The following is a 17,495-nucleotide window of genomic DNA, read 5'->3' as shown; positions in this document are numbered from 1 at the left end:
AAATTAAAAAAGACAAGATAGAAAAGTAATAGAAAGCACAATTGTCTTAATTATAAGAGCCATAGACACATAGTTTTAAACCCGCATTCGTTCGGCCTCAGATAGTACCTCAGATAACTTTGTTTCACATACATAAAACATTGGTTTGGTTACAGTTTGCATTCGGAACAGTGTAATAGTAAAAATAGATTTAGAATACAGAGCATTTGATAAAAGATCTACCACTCTCTTTCGACTTCTTTCTTCCTCTTGATACTGCTTGGTAGAACAACCTAGAAGAGGCACAGATCATGTTTTGTAATATACAATTTTACATTCAAATAACAATTTGGGTACCTCAAAAAACAGCTACAGACCTAGAAAATTTGAAGCATGATTTTTGACAGCATGCACATCCAAGCTTGTGCCCCAAGAATCTTGAACAGTTAACTTAATTCTGAACTCTAAGTAAACCGTAGAAACTTTTTCTGTAAAGAAATGTAAAATACCAGAATTAGACAATACAGAAAGAAGGAGATTCAGTAAAATATAAGTATTTGAAAACTAATGAGAAAATAAAATAAAAAAGGCTTGTTTAAAACTTCTGATTATAATACTCAAAATGTAAGCCCGTTATTTCCCCTAAGATATTTGAGCCCATATATTGTTTGTGTTACCGTTACCGCACATACATAGGCCTTTGTTTCCAACAATTGAGCTTGGCAAAGGGCTAACTTTTATACCATTATTGTAATAAAGCAGTGAAAAAAATTAGTATCCTTCTGAATGCAACTAGAAGATTAAAATATCATAAAAACTCAATACCATCTTTTTTGCAGAAAGGGCAAAGCGGCTTCTTTGTTCCAAGAGCGGGAACTTTTTGCCATTTAAGTTGAGAATAGAAAGAATATCTTCCACATTGAAGACATACTCCACTTAACAAATTTCTAGGCCCATTTGTATTTAAACCTGCAGAGGAGAGACAACATTAATAAGTCATCAAAAAATAAAAATTTTAATGCTCAAGTGAATATATAGCACTCTTACATTTGATACTAGGTTTAATTTTAACAATTTTTACTTTACACCTGTGCCTTGGCCATTGAAATTGCAACAAATCACTTACAGTAATTTCTTTGGCCCTGGAACCATCTTTAAATTACAGGAAAAAAAAAGGGTTAGTAAAATATTTTACAATACACTCAAATCATTAAGATCCACTAAGTCATTAGAGATGCAGGGCAAAACCCTGCTGCAGCTCAACGTGTTAAAAGTTGAATAACATGAAAAAAACTGTACCTCCAAAAGGCATTACACCTTCAACTGTAAAAGTATCTCCATCTTCATCTGCTGCTGGTATGTCTCCGAGACCTTCACAAACTAGGTCATTTTCATTAAAATTAGCAAGTCTTGGATCCTGAAAGAAAAGTGGCATTTTTAAAAACTCATACATGTAAATATACAGTGTTGTTGGCAATTTAAAAGGTAATTTAAAATAAATAAACTCACATCATCTTTTAGTAATACTAAACCTTCGAGAAAACAATCTTTTCCCCCACATGACAAGCCAGGACATTCTTCTTCTGACAGCGCCACATCTTTGTCCTTTTCATTTGCAATATTTTTCATACTGGTGCTTGCTTCAGTAATTTGGGCTTTATTGCCCTTACTATATGCAGTATTTGTCTGGTTAGGGCTTTGTTTAGAATTCTGAGCTGGCTCTCCAAACATGGCAGACAGTTGACACTCTATGCTAGGCTCCTGGTCTGAAAGGCAATCATTTGCTTCAGTAATTTGGGCTTTATTGCCTTTACCACATGCAGTATTTGTCTTTGTATTAGGGCTTTGTTTAGAATTCTGAGCTGGCTGTCCAAACATGGAAGACAGTTGACAGTCTATGCTAGGCTCCTGGCCTGAATGGCAATCATTACTCGTAACTGATTTTGGCACTAGCTCACTTTGACGTTTTACTCTGCTTGAACTCTGACGACCATGTTCCAAACTGAAGGGTTTCTTGCTGTTCACGGTACTTTCAACACCAACAACCTTCTTGGAGGACGATGAGGGTTCATTGATCACCTGTGGCTGATTTTGGTCACTCTGATTCTGATTTAATTCATAACTTTTTCTTTTTCTTGACTGAAAACTGTTGTGTAAAGGATTGGCAACCAATTTTGGAATCTTGCATGCAGGGTTAAGTAATCTTGTTGTTTGTCCTCGTTTTAAGTTGGGATCTGTATCTTCCTCCTCCGGGTCATCTACATCTTCACCATCACTTTTGTTTTTATTTCCATTCTGCTTTGAAGGGCTTTTATGTTGCTCATAACCCTTGAATACAATTCTTTGGCTTTCAGTAACAGTCAAGATGGATGATTCATCTGCAAATATCTTTTCTAATTGAATCATTTCTCGTAATTCTTCCAATCTTTTTTTATCATCATCTGAAAAATAAAGATGTTTTTAGTTTCAGTCAAATATCAATTCAAATTATGTACCATGGAGGGTAATCCACCAGACTAACCAGTTAAAGTTATAGTTTTGGCTTCTGAGTGATACGTTATATCCTGGGGTATACTTGAAAATGTTACAACATCAGTGCCACTAAGCACTCGGCCATCTATTGCTCCTTGATATTCTTCAACCTTGGCCATATAAAAAAAAAAAGAAAATCAAAACGAGATCACCCGAGGGAAAATTGCTTTTCCATGAATTCACAATAGGTGTATCAAACAAAAGATGGTATACCTTTAACCGATGAAGGCGTAGAATATTTCCTGGCATAAGTCCATCAAGACGGTGATGAGACGGGATGAAAAAATGCATTTTAAAAGAAGAATTGGCTGGTAGACTCTCATCTTTCACTCTACAAATTGAATGCAATTTACCCTTTGAAGTGAGGCCCTTTTCCTAAAATAAAAAGAAATTATATCCAAATCAAGTAGCTAAAGGGACGAGACAAAGACCCGTTAAAACGCAAGCTAATAAAGATGTTGAAATTGTTCAGTACCTTCAAAATTTCGGTTATAATTCCATAAACATTGTATCTGTCGCCAACTTGGAGGTCTTTCAGTTTTGTATACTTATATTCATATGGTGCCATGGTGAGACTGTCACCGGCCAAGCCACAAGTTCATAGAGACAATACTAAAATTGTGTATTACCACAAAAGTTTCAAAACAATTGTACACCAAAAAGGCAAAACAAAACAAAAGCAAAATGCCCCGCCGGCAAATCGTAACGCTGCAAACGCCGCCTGGTGGACACAGCGCGCAGCTTCGTGTGAAGGATCTAGGAGGCCTAGGACGAGTTTGCGTCAGTGACGTCAAGTCTAAAAATAAATTGTGTGATGTGTGGGTAGACTCTTGATTGAATGGTGTGAAACTGATCTTCGCATAAAGTGTGTTTAAAATTTACTTGAAAGAGGTGAGTGATTTGAAAATCTTTTACCTGAAGGTCGGAAAAAAACTGTGTATCGGCGAGGTACGCGGCCCAGAGGTAGTTTACTGCTGCGTTTCTGGGCGTTCTTGACATGGTGGGCACCGCAGACGAGTGGCTTGTCTGCCACACCCAAGCATTTTTTCTCGACGGTGAACGCCCAACTTCGGACTGCCGGCGTTTCTTTTCATTTCGTAAAGTCATAGACGGAGCGTTTACATGACCATTTCGTGGTGCTCTAGTCCGTCTCTGAGTTTGCGACAGATATAGGTTATTTATTGATTACTTTGCAGACGCCTTGTTTTTATATGACCCGACCTCTTCCCTGGTACCCTGAGTCCACACACCCACTTCTATGAAATAGCTTAACTTAGTGTGTTTTTTTTTCCAAAATTGAACTTGAACGAGAATGTTTTGCTTTTAATATTAAAATTTGACATTTTGTGTGGTTAGCAGGAGGGGTGCAGCCATGGAGCAGATAAATGCACCGAAGGAGGTGAAAATCCTGGAGAGTGCAGATGACATTCAGGAAAGACGAGAGCAAGTTCTTACTTGGTATGGAGAATTCAAAGCTGAAGCACGATCAAAACGTGTGAAACTTGAAGATTCAAGAAGATTCCAGGTAAATTTCTAAAATCAGTTCTGTTTGACTATCATTCCCTCATGTTTTATATTATACACATCCCACAACCCATAAAATCACCCATGTGATTACTTAAATGCCATTTGGCTCATTGTCACTTTTAAAATTGTTTTGCAGTACTTTAAACGAGATGCAGATGAATTGGAACTTTGGATCAACGAAAAGTTACAGGCTGCTTCTGATGAAAGCTACAAAGATCCCACCAACCTGCAGGTATGATTCAATTGAGTATCTCCGAAAATTTCATTTACTGTAATATTTTTGTAATTATAAATTCTTTACTGGGGCTGTAAAATTATGTTTTATGCAGTTTTATTCATGATTTTTTAATTCATCTGTCTTAAATTTACTTATGCTCTTTCTCAGGCTAAAATTCAGAAACATCAAGCATTTGAAGCTGAAGTTGCAGCACACAGCAATGCTATTGTTGTGTTAGACAACACGGGAATGGAAATGATTAATCAGGAGCACTTTGAATCAGAAATCATCGGCAAAAGGCTGAGTAAGTGTCTCTCTTGTTGCATTATCTCATCTTGACTCCTTCACAACTGTCAATAGATTCAAAAATAAATTTCAGTTAAATTGCAATTTTTTTTATTTTTTTTAAAATATCTAAATTTAATCATTGCTGTGTTCTAATTAACTAATTTTAAATTTGTAGATGAATTGCATCGCTTGTGGGAACTGCTACTTTCAAAGCTAGCAGAGAAAGGAATGAAACTTCAGCAGGCTCTTGTCCTGGTCCAATTTATTCGCCAGTGTGATGAAGTTATGTTCTGGATCAATGATAAGGTAAGATAATGTTCAAACATTAAATCAGGAACACTGAAATGGCTTATATTTCTAATTTATTTTGTAATAATTTTTTCAGGAGACCTTTGTGACTACTGATGAATTTGGACATGATTTGGAGCATGTAGAAGTTCTCCAACGTAAATTTGATGAGTTCCAAAAAGATATGGCATCACAGGAGTATAGAGTGACAGAAGTTAATGACCTTGCTGAAAAACTTGTGACTGACGGACATCCAGAGAAGGAAACTATTACTCTCAGGAAAGAAGAACTTAATGAAGCATGGGCTAGACTGAAGCAACTTGCCCTTATGCGACAGGAAAAACTTTTCGGTGCCCATGAAATCCAGCGCTTTAACAGAGATGCTGATGAAACTGTTGCTTGGATTGCTGAAAAGGTAATAGTTTTTTATGCTTTGATCTAGTTATTTAATGTGTTATTTTTCTGTAGAACTATTCTTAAGTCTTATTTTCATGTTCTCAGGATGTTGTTTTATCATCGGATGACTATGGTCGCGATCTGGCTAGCGTTCAAACCTTGCAACGCAAGCATGAAGGTGTTGAACGAGATTTGGCTGCTCTCGAAGACAAAGTCTCAACCTTAGGTCAAGAAGCTGAGCGCCTTTGTGGTATTCATGCTGACCACTCAGACCAAATCAAAGCTAAACGAGCTGAGATTGTAGAATTTTGGGAGAGCCTCACTGCAAAAGCCAAGGAAAGACGCTCCAAGCTTGATGAGTCTTACCACCTTCACCGCTTTATGGCTGATTTCCGTGACCTCATCTCATGGATCAATGGAATGAAAACCATAATCTATGCTGATGAACTGGCAAAGGATGTGGCAGGAGCTGAAGCTTTGCTTGAACGTCACCAGGAGCATAAGGTAAGATCCACATGATGTTTTCAAATTGTTTAATCATGTGAATCATCAACAATTTGTCCGTCTATACATTTTATTTTATATTCAGGGTGAAATTGATGCACGTGAAGATAGCTTCAAGGCCACTGCTGAAGCGGGGCAACAGCTCCTAAGCCGGGAACACTATGCTGCTGAAGATGTAGAGAACAAGTTGCATCAATTATCTGATGAGAAGACCTCCCTCCTGCAGCTTTGGGAGGAGAGGCGCATCCTTTATGAGCAGTGTATGGATCTTCAATTGTTCTATCGAGACACTGAGCAAGCCGACACTTGGATGGCCAAGCAGGAGGCATTTCTATCCAACGATGACCTTGGAGACTCATTGGACTCAGTAGAGGCTTTGATCAAGAAACATGAAGATTTTGAAAAGTCTCTTGCTGCTCAGGAAGAGAAAATCAAAGCTCTCGATGAATTTGCTACAAAGCTTATTGAAGGTCAACATTATGCTGCCGATGATGTTGCTCAGCGTCGGGGAATGCTGCTAGAACGCCGTGCGGCACTTTTGGACAGATCTGCCCGACGTGCAGCGACTCTTCGTGATGCTTACCGTCTGCAGCAGTTTGAGAGAGATTGTGATGAAACCAAGGGATGGATCAATGAGAAGCTTAAGTTTGCCACTGATGACAGCTACCTTGATCCCACTAACTTGAATGGTAAAATGCAGAAACATCAGAACTTTGAACAAGAGCTGAATGCCAACAAATCAAGGATGGATGAAATTACATCTACTGGCCAAGAGCTCATCGAAGACAATCACTATGCTGCTGAACGCATTCAGTCACGTATGGATGAAATTGTGGAGCTGTGGGAAACTCTTAATCGTGCTACTGAGAAAAAGGGTTCAAAGTTGCAGGAAGCTTCACAGCAGCAGCAGTTCAACCGCACAGTTGAGGATGTAGAACTTTGGCTATCTGAGATGGAGGGCCAACTCATGAGTGAAGATTATGGAAGGGACTTGACTTCAGTCCAGAACTTGCAGAAAAAGCATACCCTCCTTGAGGCTGATGTTGGATCCCATGCTGATCGCGTGGAAGGAATTCGCAGTGCTTCACAGCAGTTTGTTGAGCGAGGTCACTTTGATGCCGACAATATCAAGAGCAAGCAGGAGGGTGTTACAGAACGTTATGCTGCACTTCAAAAGCCAATGTCTGTGCGGAAACAGCGCCTTTTGGACTCTCTCCAGGTCCAACAGCTTTTCCGTGATGTTGAGGATGAGGAGGCTTGGATCCGTGAGAAGGAACCTGTGGCCGCCTCTACCAATCGGGGTCGTGACCTTATTGGGGTGCAGAACCTCATCAAGAAGCACCAGGCTGTCCTAGGTGAAATTAACAATCATGAAGGAAGAGTTGCTGCTGTCTGTCAGGCCGGTGAGCAAATGATTGGTGATGGTCATTTTGCCTCTGAGGAAATTAAAGTGCGGATTAACAACTTGAATGAGCACTGGACACAACTCAAGGAAAAAGCTCTTCAGCGCAAACAAGACCTGGAGGACTCCCTTCAAGCACATCAGTACTTTGCTGACGCCAATGAGGCAGAATCCTGGATGAAAGAGAAAGAACCCATTGTCAACAATCAAGACTATGGGAAGGATGAAGATTCAAGTGAAGCACTCCTGAAGAAGCATGAGGCTTTAGTATCTGACCTGGAGGCCTTTGGGAATACTATCCTTGGACTCCGTGAGCAAGCAGCTGGGTGTCGTCAACAAGAAACACCAGTGATGGACATCACTGGTAAAGAATGTGTGATGGCTTTGTATGACTATGCTGAGAAATCACCTCGTGAAGTGTCAATGAAAAAAGGTGATATGCTGACTCTGTTAAACTCCAACAACAAGGATTGGTGGAAGGTTGAAGTTAATGACCGCCAGGGTTTTGTGCCAGCTGCATATGTGAAGAAAATGGAAGCTGGTCTGACTGCCTCTCAGCAAAATTTGGCTGATTCTAGCTCCATTTCTGCTCGTCAGGGCCAAATTGAGTCTCAGTACGACAACTTGTTGGCTCTTGCTCGCGAGCGTCAGAATAAACTGAATGAAACTGTCAAGGCATATGTGCTTGTTCGTGAAGCTGCTGAGCTTGCCACTTGGATCAAAGACAAGGAAAATCATGCTCAAGTTCAAGATGTTGGTGAAGATTTGGAGCAGGTTGAGGTGATGCAGAAGAAGTTTGATGACTTCCAGGCTGATTTGAAAGCAAATGAAGTGCGTCTGGCTGAAATGAATGAAATTGCCATGCAACTAATGAGTCTTGGACAGACTGAAGCTGCGCTCAAAATTCAAACTCAATTGCAAGATCTCAATGAGAAGTGGAGCTCTTTGCAAACACTTACTGCTGAGCGTGCCACACAACTTGGTTCAGCTCATGAAGTTCAACGCTTCCACCGAGATGTTGATGAAACCAAGGATTGGATTCAAGAAAAGGATGAAGCTCTTAACAATGATGATCTTGGCAAAGACTTACGCTCTGTTCAGGCTTTGCAGCGAAAGCATGAGGGATTGGAACGTGATCTCAATGCTCTGGGTGACAAGATCAAACAACTCGATGAGTCTGCAAATCGTCTCATGCAAACACATCCAGACACCGCTGAACAGACTTATTCTAAGCAAAGAGAAATCAATGAAGAATGGACACAACTGACTGTAAAGGCCAACAGCCGTAAAGAAAAGTTGCTGGACTCCTATGACTTACAGCGCTTCCTGGCTGATTATCGAGACCTTATGTCTTGGATTAGCAGTATGATGGGACTTGTTTCCAGTGATGAGCTTGCAAATGATGTGACTGGCGCAGAGGCTCTTCTTGAACGTCACCAGGTATGTTTTCTTATTTCTTTAGGTATTTTCTTGCACATGTCTCAAAGACACACATTTCCACTGGTGGGACAATGGTTGTATAATCTGATATTTTCATGAACCAATTCACATAACATAGCTCCTCTTTACTTTATCTTATACAAAGAAAATATTTTTGGTATCATTCCAATTTTGACATACCACCAAGTTGTTTTGTTTTGTTTTGTTTTTTTGTAATTCAAACAACATTATATTTTTCTTTTAGTTACAGTCCTCAAGACTTAATTTTAGAATTTGAAAATGTGTTGATAGTTAAAGAAATCTCAATACCCGATAACCATGATGAAATTAACTCAAATTTCAGCTTGTGTTTTCCTTTGTATTTGCTTTCAATTCCTATACTCATTGAAGAATGCCACTGAAAACAGGGAATTCTCTTTGTTGGTGCATCCCAAAGTTTAAACAACTATTAAAAATTACAACCTAGTATGTACCTCAGAGTTTACCACTTGGAAGTGGATTTGAAAGCATGTTGTTGGCTCGGTTTTTGAGGGGCAGTTATTGTTAGGACTGGCTGGACTGGCTAGACAGCCTTTGAGCTCAACTGAGACAAACTTTTATTGTTGTAGAGCCATCGTGCTGAGATCGATGCCCGTTATGGGGTGGTTCCTCAGGTACTTCTGATTGCAGTGTTGCAGCGTGTTTGATAGTGTTTAATGAAAGCTCAAATTGTGACCATATCAATTTAATGTGGGTTACAACGTCTTATCCAGCTAAACTGTTATAATTCATAACTTGGGCAGGTTCTATTCATTCTCCACACTTGTTTCTTAAACATGTTGTTAAATATTTTATGATGAATGTTACTTCAAAATTAGCGACTTGAATCTTTTCAAATCAAAGAATAATGGAGTCTGGAGCCCAAACAGCCACCTACTTTGACTTCATTACAGCTATCTAAACATGCTTGCCTTGAAGTGGTTTTCTTTTGTGTGGCTTACTTAAAGCATTATTTCTTGGATGTAGCAGATTTGGAGTAGCCTATTCCTTTTTACAGTCTCTCTCTAGGAATTGAAGTAACGGTTCAAGTATTTACCGGTGGGGAATAAAGTTTTATGAAGTAAGAGACTATCTAGCTCCTGCAACAGGGCTGCTCCATTTAAGCTTTGCCGTCTTGATGTGGAAGTCAGTTTTGAGTGGTGAAGTTTTATGCTTTCAGCAGTTGAGACATTTTTTGTTTTTTTCTTCAGCCATTGTTTGACAATTTCTGTGCTTAGAAACTTCACTTAGTCTCACCATAACAAACTAACTAGCAATATCTTGGAGATCTTTTATTACTTAAATCTGTTAGCTACCTACTATAACTGCTACAGGTCTCTTTATTTAAAACAAGCCTTTGCTCCTTTGGGAAACCTATCACAAAACATGAGCACTTTTTCAACACAATTGGACTACTTTTTCTATAAACAAGACTTTTATTTGTTTCCTAGTTTCTTCAACCATAACACATGTTTTTCTTTGCTGGTATACAAAGATTTCCACTTTACGTATTTGATTGAGTATTTCTCAATAATCATCATTATACTTTTTCTTTTTTCAGGAACACCGCACCGAAATCGATGCTCGAGCTGGTACTTTCCAGGCATTCGAATTGTTTGGTCAGCAGCTTCTCCAATCAGGACACTATGCAAGTGTTGAAATTCAAGAAAAGATGGAAAGTATGACTGAGGCCCGTCAAGAGTTGGAAAAGTAAGTCTTGTCATCTTGATTTCTGATTGTTTAATTCCTAGAGTTTGTGCATAAATTCCTGACCACAATTTTTTTTTTTTTTTTTTTTGCAGGGCTTGGATTGCACGCCGTATGCAGCTTGATCAGTGCTTGGAGCTTATGTTGTTCTACCGTGACTGCGAGCAAGCTGAGAACTGGATGTCCGCCAGGGAGGCATTCTTGGCTGCAGAGGAAGTTGACTCCAAAGGTGATAATGTTGAAGCTCTCATCAAGAAGCATGAGGACTTTGACAAAGCTATCAATGCCCATGTAAGTGCTTGTTTGCAAGCCATTATTCATATAAAGTTCTAATACTTTATCTGTTACCTTGATCTGACCTACTGCATCATTTAAATTATTTATTTCTGTGTTATGTAGGAAGAGAAGATTGCAGCCCTTCAAACCCTTGCTGATCAATTGATGGCTGCAGAACATTATGCTGCTCCTCAAATTGATTCCAAACGCAAGCAAGTACTAGACCGATGGCGCCATTTGAAGGAAGCTCTTATTGAGAAGCGTTCCAAGCTTGGGGAAAGCCAAACACTCCAACAGTTCTCACGCGATGCTGATGAGATGGAGAACTGGATTGCAGAAAAGTTGCAACTTGCCACTGAAGAATCTTACAGGGATCCTGCTAATATTCAAAGCAAACATCAAAAACATCAAGCATTTGAAGCTGAGCTTGCTGCTAATGCTGACCGTATCCAGAGTGTGTTAGCCATGGGCCAAAACCTTATTGAGAAACGCCAATGTGCTGGTTCTGAAGAAGCTGTTCAGGTATTTCTTTTAATTATGTATTTCATGATTAGTAGTCAAATCTGTATTTCTTGAATTAATTGAGGCATACATTCCCTCTTTTATGATTTTTTAGCGTCGTCTTGCTTCCATTGCTGATCAATGGGAGTTCTTGACCCACAAGACAACTGAAAAGTCTTTGAAGCTGAAGGAGGCTAACAAACAGAGGACTTACATTGCTGCTGTCAAGGATTTGGACTTCTGGTTGGGTGAAGTTGAATCCCTACTAACATCAGAGGATGCTGGGAAAGATTTGGCCTCTGTTCAAAATCTTATCAAGAAGCATCAGTTGGTTGAAGCAGACATCTCAGCCCATGATGATCGTATCAAAGGTATGTTTCAGTTTTTTCTCAAATCATTAATGAAACTTAATCTTTTGCTGATATGTAATGTTTTTATATTTGGGCATTTATAGATATGAATGGTCAAGCTGATTCTTTGATTGAAAGTGGTCAGTTTGATACTGCAAGCATTCAAGAGAAACGTCAATCCATAAACGAACGATACGAGCGCATTAAGAACCTGGCTGCTCACCGCCAGGCTCGTCTCAGTGAAGCCAATACCCTTCATCAGTTCTTCAGAGATATTGCTGATGAGGAGTCTTGGATCAAAGAGAAGAAGTTACTCGTTGGTTCTGATGATTATGGCCGTGATCTAACTGGTGTTCAGAATCTAAAGAAGAAGCACAAGGTAATGTTTTGAAACTTTTAGTTTCAAGCTGAATCTGTTCTATTATGTTTGTAGTATTGGCAATAAACTTTTTTTTCTCTCCATGTGTAGCGTTTAGAGGCGGAGTTGGCTTCCCATGAGCCTGCCATTCAGGCTGTCCAGGAAGCTGGTGAAAAGCTTATGGATGTCAGCAACCTTGGTGTTCCTGAAATTGAACAACGATTGAAGTTATTGAATCAAGCCTGGTCTGAGCTGAAACAGCTTGCTTCGTCCAGAGGACAGAAATTGGATGAGTCTCTCACCTACCAGCAGTTCTTGGCTAAAGTTGAAGAAGAGGAAGCCTGGATTAGGTGTGTGGATTTGAAACCATCTAATTTCATTGTTTCATTCTGGATTACAAATCAGTGTTCTTTTACTGATATTAACTTTTTATTTCTTTCCCAACTAGTGAAAAGCAGCAGCTGTTGTCTGTTGATGACTATGGTGACACTATGGCTGCTGTGCAAGGGCTTCTTAAAAAACATGATGCCTTTGAGACAGACTTTGCTGCTCATCGTGATAGATGCACAGACATAAGCTCTGCTGGCACAGAACTCATCAATGCTGGTAACCACCATACTGATTCAATTGAACAGAGGTGCCAGCAATTGGAAAAGAAGCTGGAAAATTTGGCTGCGTTGGCTCAGAATCGACATGCCAACCTGATGGACAACTCAGCTTACCTGCAGTTTATGTGGAAGGCAGATGTTGTTGAATCCTGGATTGCCGATAAGGAGACTCATGTCCGATCTGAGGAGTTTGGTAGGGACCTATCTACTGTTCAAACCTTGTTAACTAAACAAGAGACATTTGATGCAGGTGTGTAACATAGTTTTCTGTTGAAATACACTATGTAGTTTATAAATTTGGTTATTAGTCTGTTAAGGGTATTGCAGTTATTTCATTTTTATATTAATTTTGTATCTTGTGTCTTTTCCTTAGGTCTTCAAGCTTTTGAACATGAAGGTATTCAGAATATTTCTGCTTTGAAAGAGCAGTTAGTTGCTGCCCAACATGCCCAGACTCAAGCCATTCAAAAACGACATGCCGATGTTATTGCTCGTTGGCAGAAACTCTTGTCTGATTCTGCTGCTCGTAAGCAACGTCTACTTCGTATGCAGGAACAGTTCCGACAGATTGAAGAGTTGTACCTCACCTTTGCCAAGAAAGCATCTGCTTTCAATTCCTGGTTTGAAAATGCTGAAGAAGATTTAACTGATCCTGTTCGCTGTAACTCCATTGAAGAGATTCGTGCTTTGAGGGATGCTCATGCCCAGTTCCAGGTCGGTTTTTATTATTATTATTGTATCATATGTTGACTTTTCTTGTAATTTTGCTTTGACAGACATGGCGAGTACTTACTCCATATTTTTACTTCTATAGGCCTCTCTCACATCTGCTGAGGCAGACTTTTCTGCTTTGGCTGCACTTGACCGTCAAATCAAGAGCTTCAATGTCGGCCCCAATCCTTACACATGGTTTACTATGGAAGCACTGGAGGACACATGGAGGAACTTACAGAAGATCATCAAGGAGCGGGATGCTGAGCTTGCTAAGGAAGCCAAGAGGCAGGAAGAGAATGACAAATTGAGGAAGGACTTTGCCAAACATGCCAACCAATTCCATCAATGGCTCACTGAAACAAGGTCAGTTAGTGATTTATTTTATTTTGTTTTTTTTTAACATTTTAAGCTAAACTGTACAAATTCATCCAAAATGTCTCTATTTTGTATGTATTGATGATTAAGATACATACATTTCCCTTAAACTATTTTGACCAATTTCTTTGTTTTCCTGAACACAATGCAGATTCCGCCTTCTAGGCTGGGATGGGTGATTATTCATTTTCTTAAATGGTTTTGATATGAATGCCCTAATATGTTTTCATATTAAACATGTGACGCATGTTTTACTTGAGTTCCTTTCTTTTATACATTAACTGCAGTGTACACTTCTGATTGTGTGTGGATAAAGTGGTGTGCAAGAATAACTTTGTGTTCTATGCTGTTTGGTTTGCATTGTACAATTTATCCCCATGTTGTTTTCCTCTTTCTTCACTGGCTGCATATTGTTAAAGTTAACAGACAAGCTTCTAATGTGCTTGCTGGTCCTTTACAAATTGTTGTGTTCCTAGGCTTGCTCTTGCTTCTTAAATTGGTGAATGCTCTTATACTAATGTAACAAAATCTTGTTTTACAGAACCTCTATGATGGAAGGCTCCGGTTCTTTGGAGCAACAACTAGAGGCTACGAAGGTAGGACAAAAGTATCAATAATCATATTAGCATTTCTTAATTTTTCTACATTTGAATCTTTAATTAAATTTATTACAATTTTTCAGAAAAAGGCTACCGAAGTGCGAGCACGGCGATCTGATCTCAAAAAGATTGAAGATCTTGGTGCAATCCTGGAAGAACATCTTATTCTTGACAATCGTTACACAGAACACAGCACTGTAAGTACCAAATGCATCTAGTTTGCTTTGCTAAACTCCATTACGGCTTGACGGTTTCTCTAATATCAACTTCTTAATTTAGGTTGGTCTAGCCCAGCAATGGGATCAGCTTGACCAGCTGGGAATGAGAATGCAGCACAACTTGGAACAACAAATTCAAGCTCGCAATCAATCTGGTGTGAGTGAAGATGCTCTTAAGGAGTTCTCAATGATGTTCAAACACTTCGACAAAGACAAGAGTGGTCGCCTCAACCAGCAAGAATTCAAATCATGTCTTCGAGCTCTTGGTTATGACTTACCCATGGTTGAAGAAGGGCAACCTGATCCAGAGTTTGAACATATTTTGGGTAAGATTAATTAATTAAGAATAATTCAGGCAGGGTAATTTAAAACTTAAACAATTGTTGATATCTTGGGGTGTGATTTTTTTCAGATGTGGTTGATCCCAACCGAGATGGTTATGTGTCATTGCAAGAATACATGGCATTCATGATCAGTAAAGAGACAGAAAATGTCCAGAGTTCTGAAGAAATTGAAAACGCTTTCCGAGCAATTACTGCTGGAGACAGACCCTATGTCACCAAAGAAGAGCTTTATGCTGTAAGTAGTTTTCTGACCTTGACACCATCAAGGTGCATCCTTGTTCTTCAACCCTCCCATCTACACGTTTAACCAACCATGTTAATTGTTTCAGAACCTCACCAAGGAGATGGCTGATTACTGTGTAGCACGAATGAAACCTTATGTGGATGCTAAAACCGAGAGGCCCATTCCTGGTGCAATGGATTACATTGATTTCACCAGAACATTGTTCCAGAATTAGAATGTTCCTTGCACTGCCCTCCATTTTTGTCATATGCTTTGGCAGCTTAATCAGTAATTTTATTGTATTAGTTTAAGAAATATTTTATTGATTCTTTTAACATTTTTGAGATATGAGATATATTTATGTAGAGTAGAGAGGTGATGGCGAAAAGAACCTTTCCTGGTGTGGATTATGCAACTATGGCAGTCATGTGTTGACCACTTGTGTTTTTGTTCTTTATACTTAAAAATATTTCGCTTTTGACAAACCTTCCAGAAAGTATGCCATGATTACCTATGTGTTTCAATTTAGGTAGTAAGTTTTAGCGCTTTACCTCCAGTTAGATGGGAAGATTCTTTAATATCTTTGTATTTATGAAGTTCTTCTACACATTTTTTTATTATTCACTACTGGTACTTTTATATAGTTGTAAGTTGAACTTCTTTTCATAAATGCTGATGTGATGATTCTTCAAAGAATTAAAAAAAGTTTGAGCTATTTAAACAAGGATCTGAGGGAAGATTATTTCATTTTTTCTTTCCATTTTAATACGTATGTTTCAGAAAGGAAGTGAAATTTCGTACTAGGTTGACATTTTTTGCTTAAAATAAACTAAAATAGGTAAAAAAGAAGATAATTTAGAGATGCTTTCCTAACTGTTAGGTACTTTGCCAACTTGCACCTTATTTTTCCATGCATAGACCATGCTTCCATATGTAAACTTTTGTCCTTCATTTTGTTTTTTTAAAAATCTGGACTGGAACAGCGTAAGAAGGATTGCTTTAAGCAAACATGTTGTGGGTGGGCCCTAGTGATTATTTATTTTAATTAATTCATGAATGCAGATAACTGTATCATGCTGCCTAGTGTTGTGGATGGAAAAGCAAATAAATATTAACCGCACTCAATTTTGTTGTATTTTTTGTCTCTTGCCTTCATGAAAATTGAAACACTCGAACATGTCCAGTGGGTACACACCACTCCAACTGGTTGAGGTTAGCGTCGTCTGCATCCTGCACAGCTGAACACCGGAGCACAACACTTTGTGGACCGGCGTCCGGTGAGAAACTGGTGTCCTGAAGGAAGAGAACTAAAGACAACAAACTCAAAGGCAATCCATTAAGTGTTGGGTTCATTTTCTAGAATTTTAGAAGTGGTGTTGATTTGGATGGTTGTCAAATCAATTTTCTATTTATATGTTTAAAAACCGTAGAAAAGATACAAAGCACAAACACCTTGCATCTGTAGTGAAACATTCCATGGCATTGCAGAAATCCTGCAGCAGAGCACTGTGTTTTGGGTATGTCTTTGTGAATTATTAATCTTTAAACATTTTCACATGCGTTTTCTGGTTGTTTTTGTCCAAATAACTTTCAAGTACAGTATTTGAGGTTAGATTGAAATATTATTTGTTTGTCAAATTTGTTGAAGTAAAGTAGAACGCAACTCTCATGGTTGTACTATTCTTATAAAACATTAAATAAATAATGCTCCTGCTTCCTTTATTGTGTACTATTTTTATACAGATTTTACAAAATGCTAAATAAAGTAAACATTTGCATGTCTCTTTTTTGTATTCAGACAGTACAGTGTTGTTATTGGAGCGATTGGAGCTCTTCTCTGGACACAAGGAATTCAAAGGAATCTGACAGGAATGGCTTCTTATAGTGCCGGAAGCAATTCCATTGCATACATTACAGCACCTTCAGAGGAAGTCGCATCTAAGTTAGCTCGGTAAGTCTGGCGTATGCGTTACATTTATCATCTAAATAATCATGATATATCTTACTAGTCATGTTTTGTTGTAGCGCTCTGGTTCAACAGAAAATGGCAGCTTGTGTCAACATTGTACCCAAAGTACTATCAGTGTAAGTCAAGTCTCAACTGTTCAAAATGTCATTACCCCAAGGTCCTTACAGTTTGTTAATTATTTTTTATTTTTGTTTAATCTAACAGCTACGAATGGGAAGGAAAGCTAAATGAAGATTCAGAAGTTTTAATGGTAAGTTACGTCAGAAAAATATTTTGTTGAGTTAGTGTCACACTTACGGCATGTATATTACTCTCATATGCAGATGATTAAAACAAGGACATCACGTGTGCCAGACATAGTAGAGTTGATGAAGTAGGTATTCATTCATGTACAATAATCAAATTATTTTGGCTTTCAAAAATGAAGATTGTATATTTTTGTTCTCTTTTTAGGAAGGAGCATCCATATGATTGCCCTGAAGTTATTTCAGTTCCGGTAAGTGTCGTAAAAAGAATCAAGTTGCTTTCCTTACTGTCAAATTATTGATGTAACATACTAATTAATTCCTTTCTACAAACAGATTGAAAGTGGAAGTCAGAAGTACCTGGAGTGGGTTAAGGAATGTGTGCCTGAAAAATAATAGAAGAAAAAAAAAGCAGAG

General features: G+C 38.6%; 4 protein-coding genes across 10 annotated transcripts in view; 2 read left to right on the top strand and 2 right to left on the bottom strand.

The window, feature by feature from the left end:
• Positions 1 to 3,561, bottom strand: part of LOC113212334 (uncharacterized) — a 13,413-nt gene extending 9,852 nt beyond the window's left edge. The window contains exon 1 of the mRNA XM_026430987.2: positions 3,427 to 3,561. Within this exon, the coding sequence (XP_026286772.2) occupies positions 3,427 to 3,510 (84 nt within the window). The 5' untranslated portion in view covers positions 3,511 to 3,561. The remainder of the gene's footprint in view (positions 1 to 3,426) is intronic.
• LOC113212333 (uncharacterized) lies at positions 27 to 3,183 on the bottom strand. 2 transcript variants are annotated; one of them, XM_026430986.2, is made up of 10 exons: positions 2,987 to 3,183; positions 2,725 to 2,886; positions 2,501 to 2,621; positions 1,938 to 2,420; positions 1,489 to 1,745; positions 1,279 to 1,396; positions 1,027 to 1,131; positions 805 to 948; positions 357 to 467; positions 27 to 272 (listed from the first exon to the last, which is right to left on the bottom strand). In XM_026430986.2, exons 1-10 carry the CDS (start codon positions 3,077 to 3,079, stop codon positions 76 to 78), a joined length of 1,791 nt encoding a protein of 596 aa, XP_026286771.1. In that variant the 5' UTR covers positions 3,080 to 3,183; the 3' UTR covers positions 27 to 75. The 2 variants fall into 2 exon arrangements, with proteins under 2 accessions (XP_026286771.1, XP_026286769.1); XM_026430984.2 differs by having other exon boundaries at positions 1,489 to 2,420.
• On the top strand, positions 3,269 to 15,989 carry LOC113212330 (spectrin alpha chain). 6 transcript variants are annotated; one of them, XM_052265284.1, is made up of 24 exons: positions 3,269 to 3,402; positions 3,871 to 4,036; positions 4,175 to 4,270; positions 4,424 to 4,559; positions 4,719 to 4,849; positions 4,929 to 5,246; positions 5,333 to 5,731; positions 5,817 to 8,573; positions 9,182 to 9,226; positions 10,153 to 10,301; positions 10,394 to 10,589; positions 10,698 to 11,096; positions 11,191 to 11,446; positions 11,530 to 11,804; positions 11,895 to 12,133; positions 12,232 to 12,641; positions 12,765 to 13,105; positions 13,206 to 13,468; positions 13,632 to 13,655; positions 14,022 to 14,076; positions 14,163 to 14,276; positions 14,359 to 14,623; positions 14,710 to 14,876; positions 14,971 to 15,989. In XM_052265284.1, the coding sequence occupies exons 2-24, from the start codon at positions 3,884 to 3,886 to the stop codon at positions 15,097 to 15,099; spliced, it is 7,317 nt and encodes a 2,438-aa protein (XP_052121244.1). In that variant the 5' UTR covers positions 3,269 to 3,402; positions 3,871 to 3,883; the 3' UTR covers positions 15,100 to 15,989. The 6 variants fall into 6 exon arrangements, with proteins under 6 accessions (XP_052121244.1, XP_052121243.1, XP_026286765.1 ...); XM_052265283.1 differs by having other exon boundaries at positions 3,868 to 4,036; XM_052265285.1 differs by lacking the exon at positions 3,269 to 3,402 and adding an exon at positions 3,536 to 3,684 and having other exon boundaries at positions 3,868 to 4,036.
• A 133-nt stretch (positions 15,990 to 16,122) lies between these two features.
• LOC113212316 (divalent-cation tolerance protein CutA) lies at positions 16,123 to 17,495 on the top strand (the record flags this gene model as incomplete). The annotated part of the gene is given in 7 exon segments (XM_026430964.2): positions 16,123 to 16,381; positions 16,663 to 16,815; positions 16,890 to 16,949; positions 17,038 to 17,083; positions 17,157 to 17,206; positions 17,287 to 17,329; positions 17,415 to 17,495. Coding segments are annotated over 7 exon segments (516 nt in total). The 5' UTR covers positions 16,123 to 16,277.

The sequence above is a fragment of the Frankliniella occidentalis genome, unplaced genomic scaffold (genome assembly GCF_000697945.3).
Source record: "Frankliniella occidentalis isolate FOCC.00 unplaced genomic scaffold, Focc_3.1 Scaffold25, whole genome shotgun sequence".
Classification (NCBI taxonomy): domain Eukaryota; kingdom Metazoa; phylum Arthropoda; class Insecta; order Thysanoptera; family Thripidae; genus Frankliniella; species Frankliniella occidentalis.
This window is presented reverse-complemented; position numbering and strand designations above follow the sequence as displayed.

Coding starts and splice junctions, on each gene's coding strand:
- LOC113212330 (XM_052265284.1), top strand. CDS start 3,884: ATGGAGCAGATAAATGCACCGAAGGAGGTGAAAATCCTGGAGAGTGCA. Junction 11,805..11,894: donor ATCTAAAGAAGAAGCACAAG/GTAATGTTTTGA, acceptor CTCCATGTGTAG/CGTTTAGAGGCGGAGTTGGC. Junction 14,277..14,358: donor GTTACACAGAACACAGCACT/GTAAGTACCAAA, acceptor TTCTTAATTTAG/GTTGGTCTAGCCCAGCAATG.
- LOC113212333 (XM_026430984.2), bottom strand. CDS start 3,079: ATGGCACCATATGAATATAAGTATACAAAACTGAAAGACCTCCAAGTT. Junction 2,421..2,500: donor CAAAACTATAACTTTAACTG/GTTAGTCTGGTG, acceptor TTTATTTTTCAG/ATGATGATAAAAAAAGATTG. Junction 468..804: donor CCCTTTCTGCAAAAAAGATG/GTATTGAGTTTT, acceptor ATTTCTTTACAG/AAAAAGTTTCTACGGTTTAC.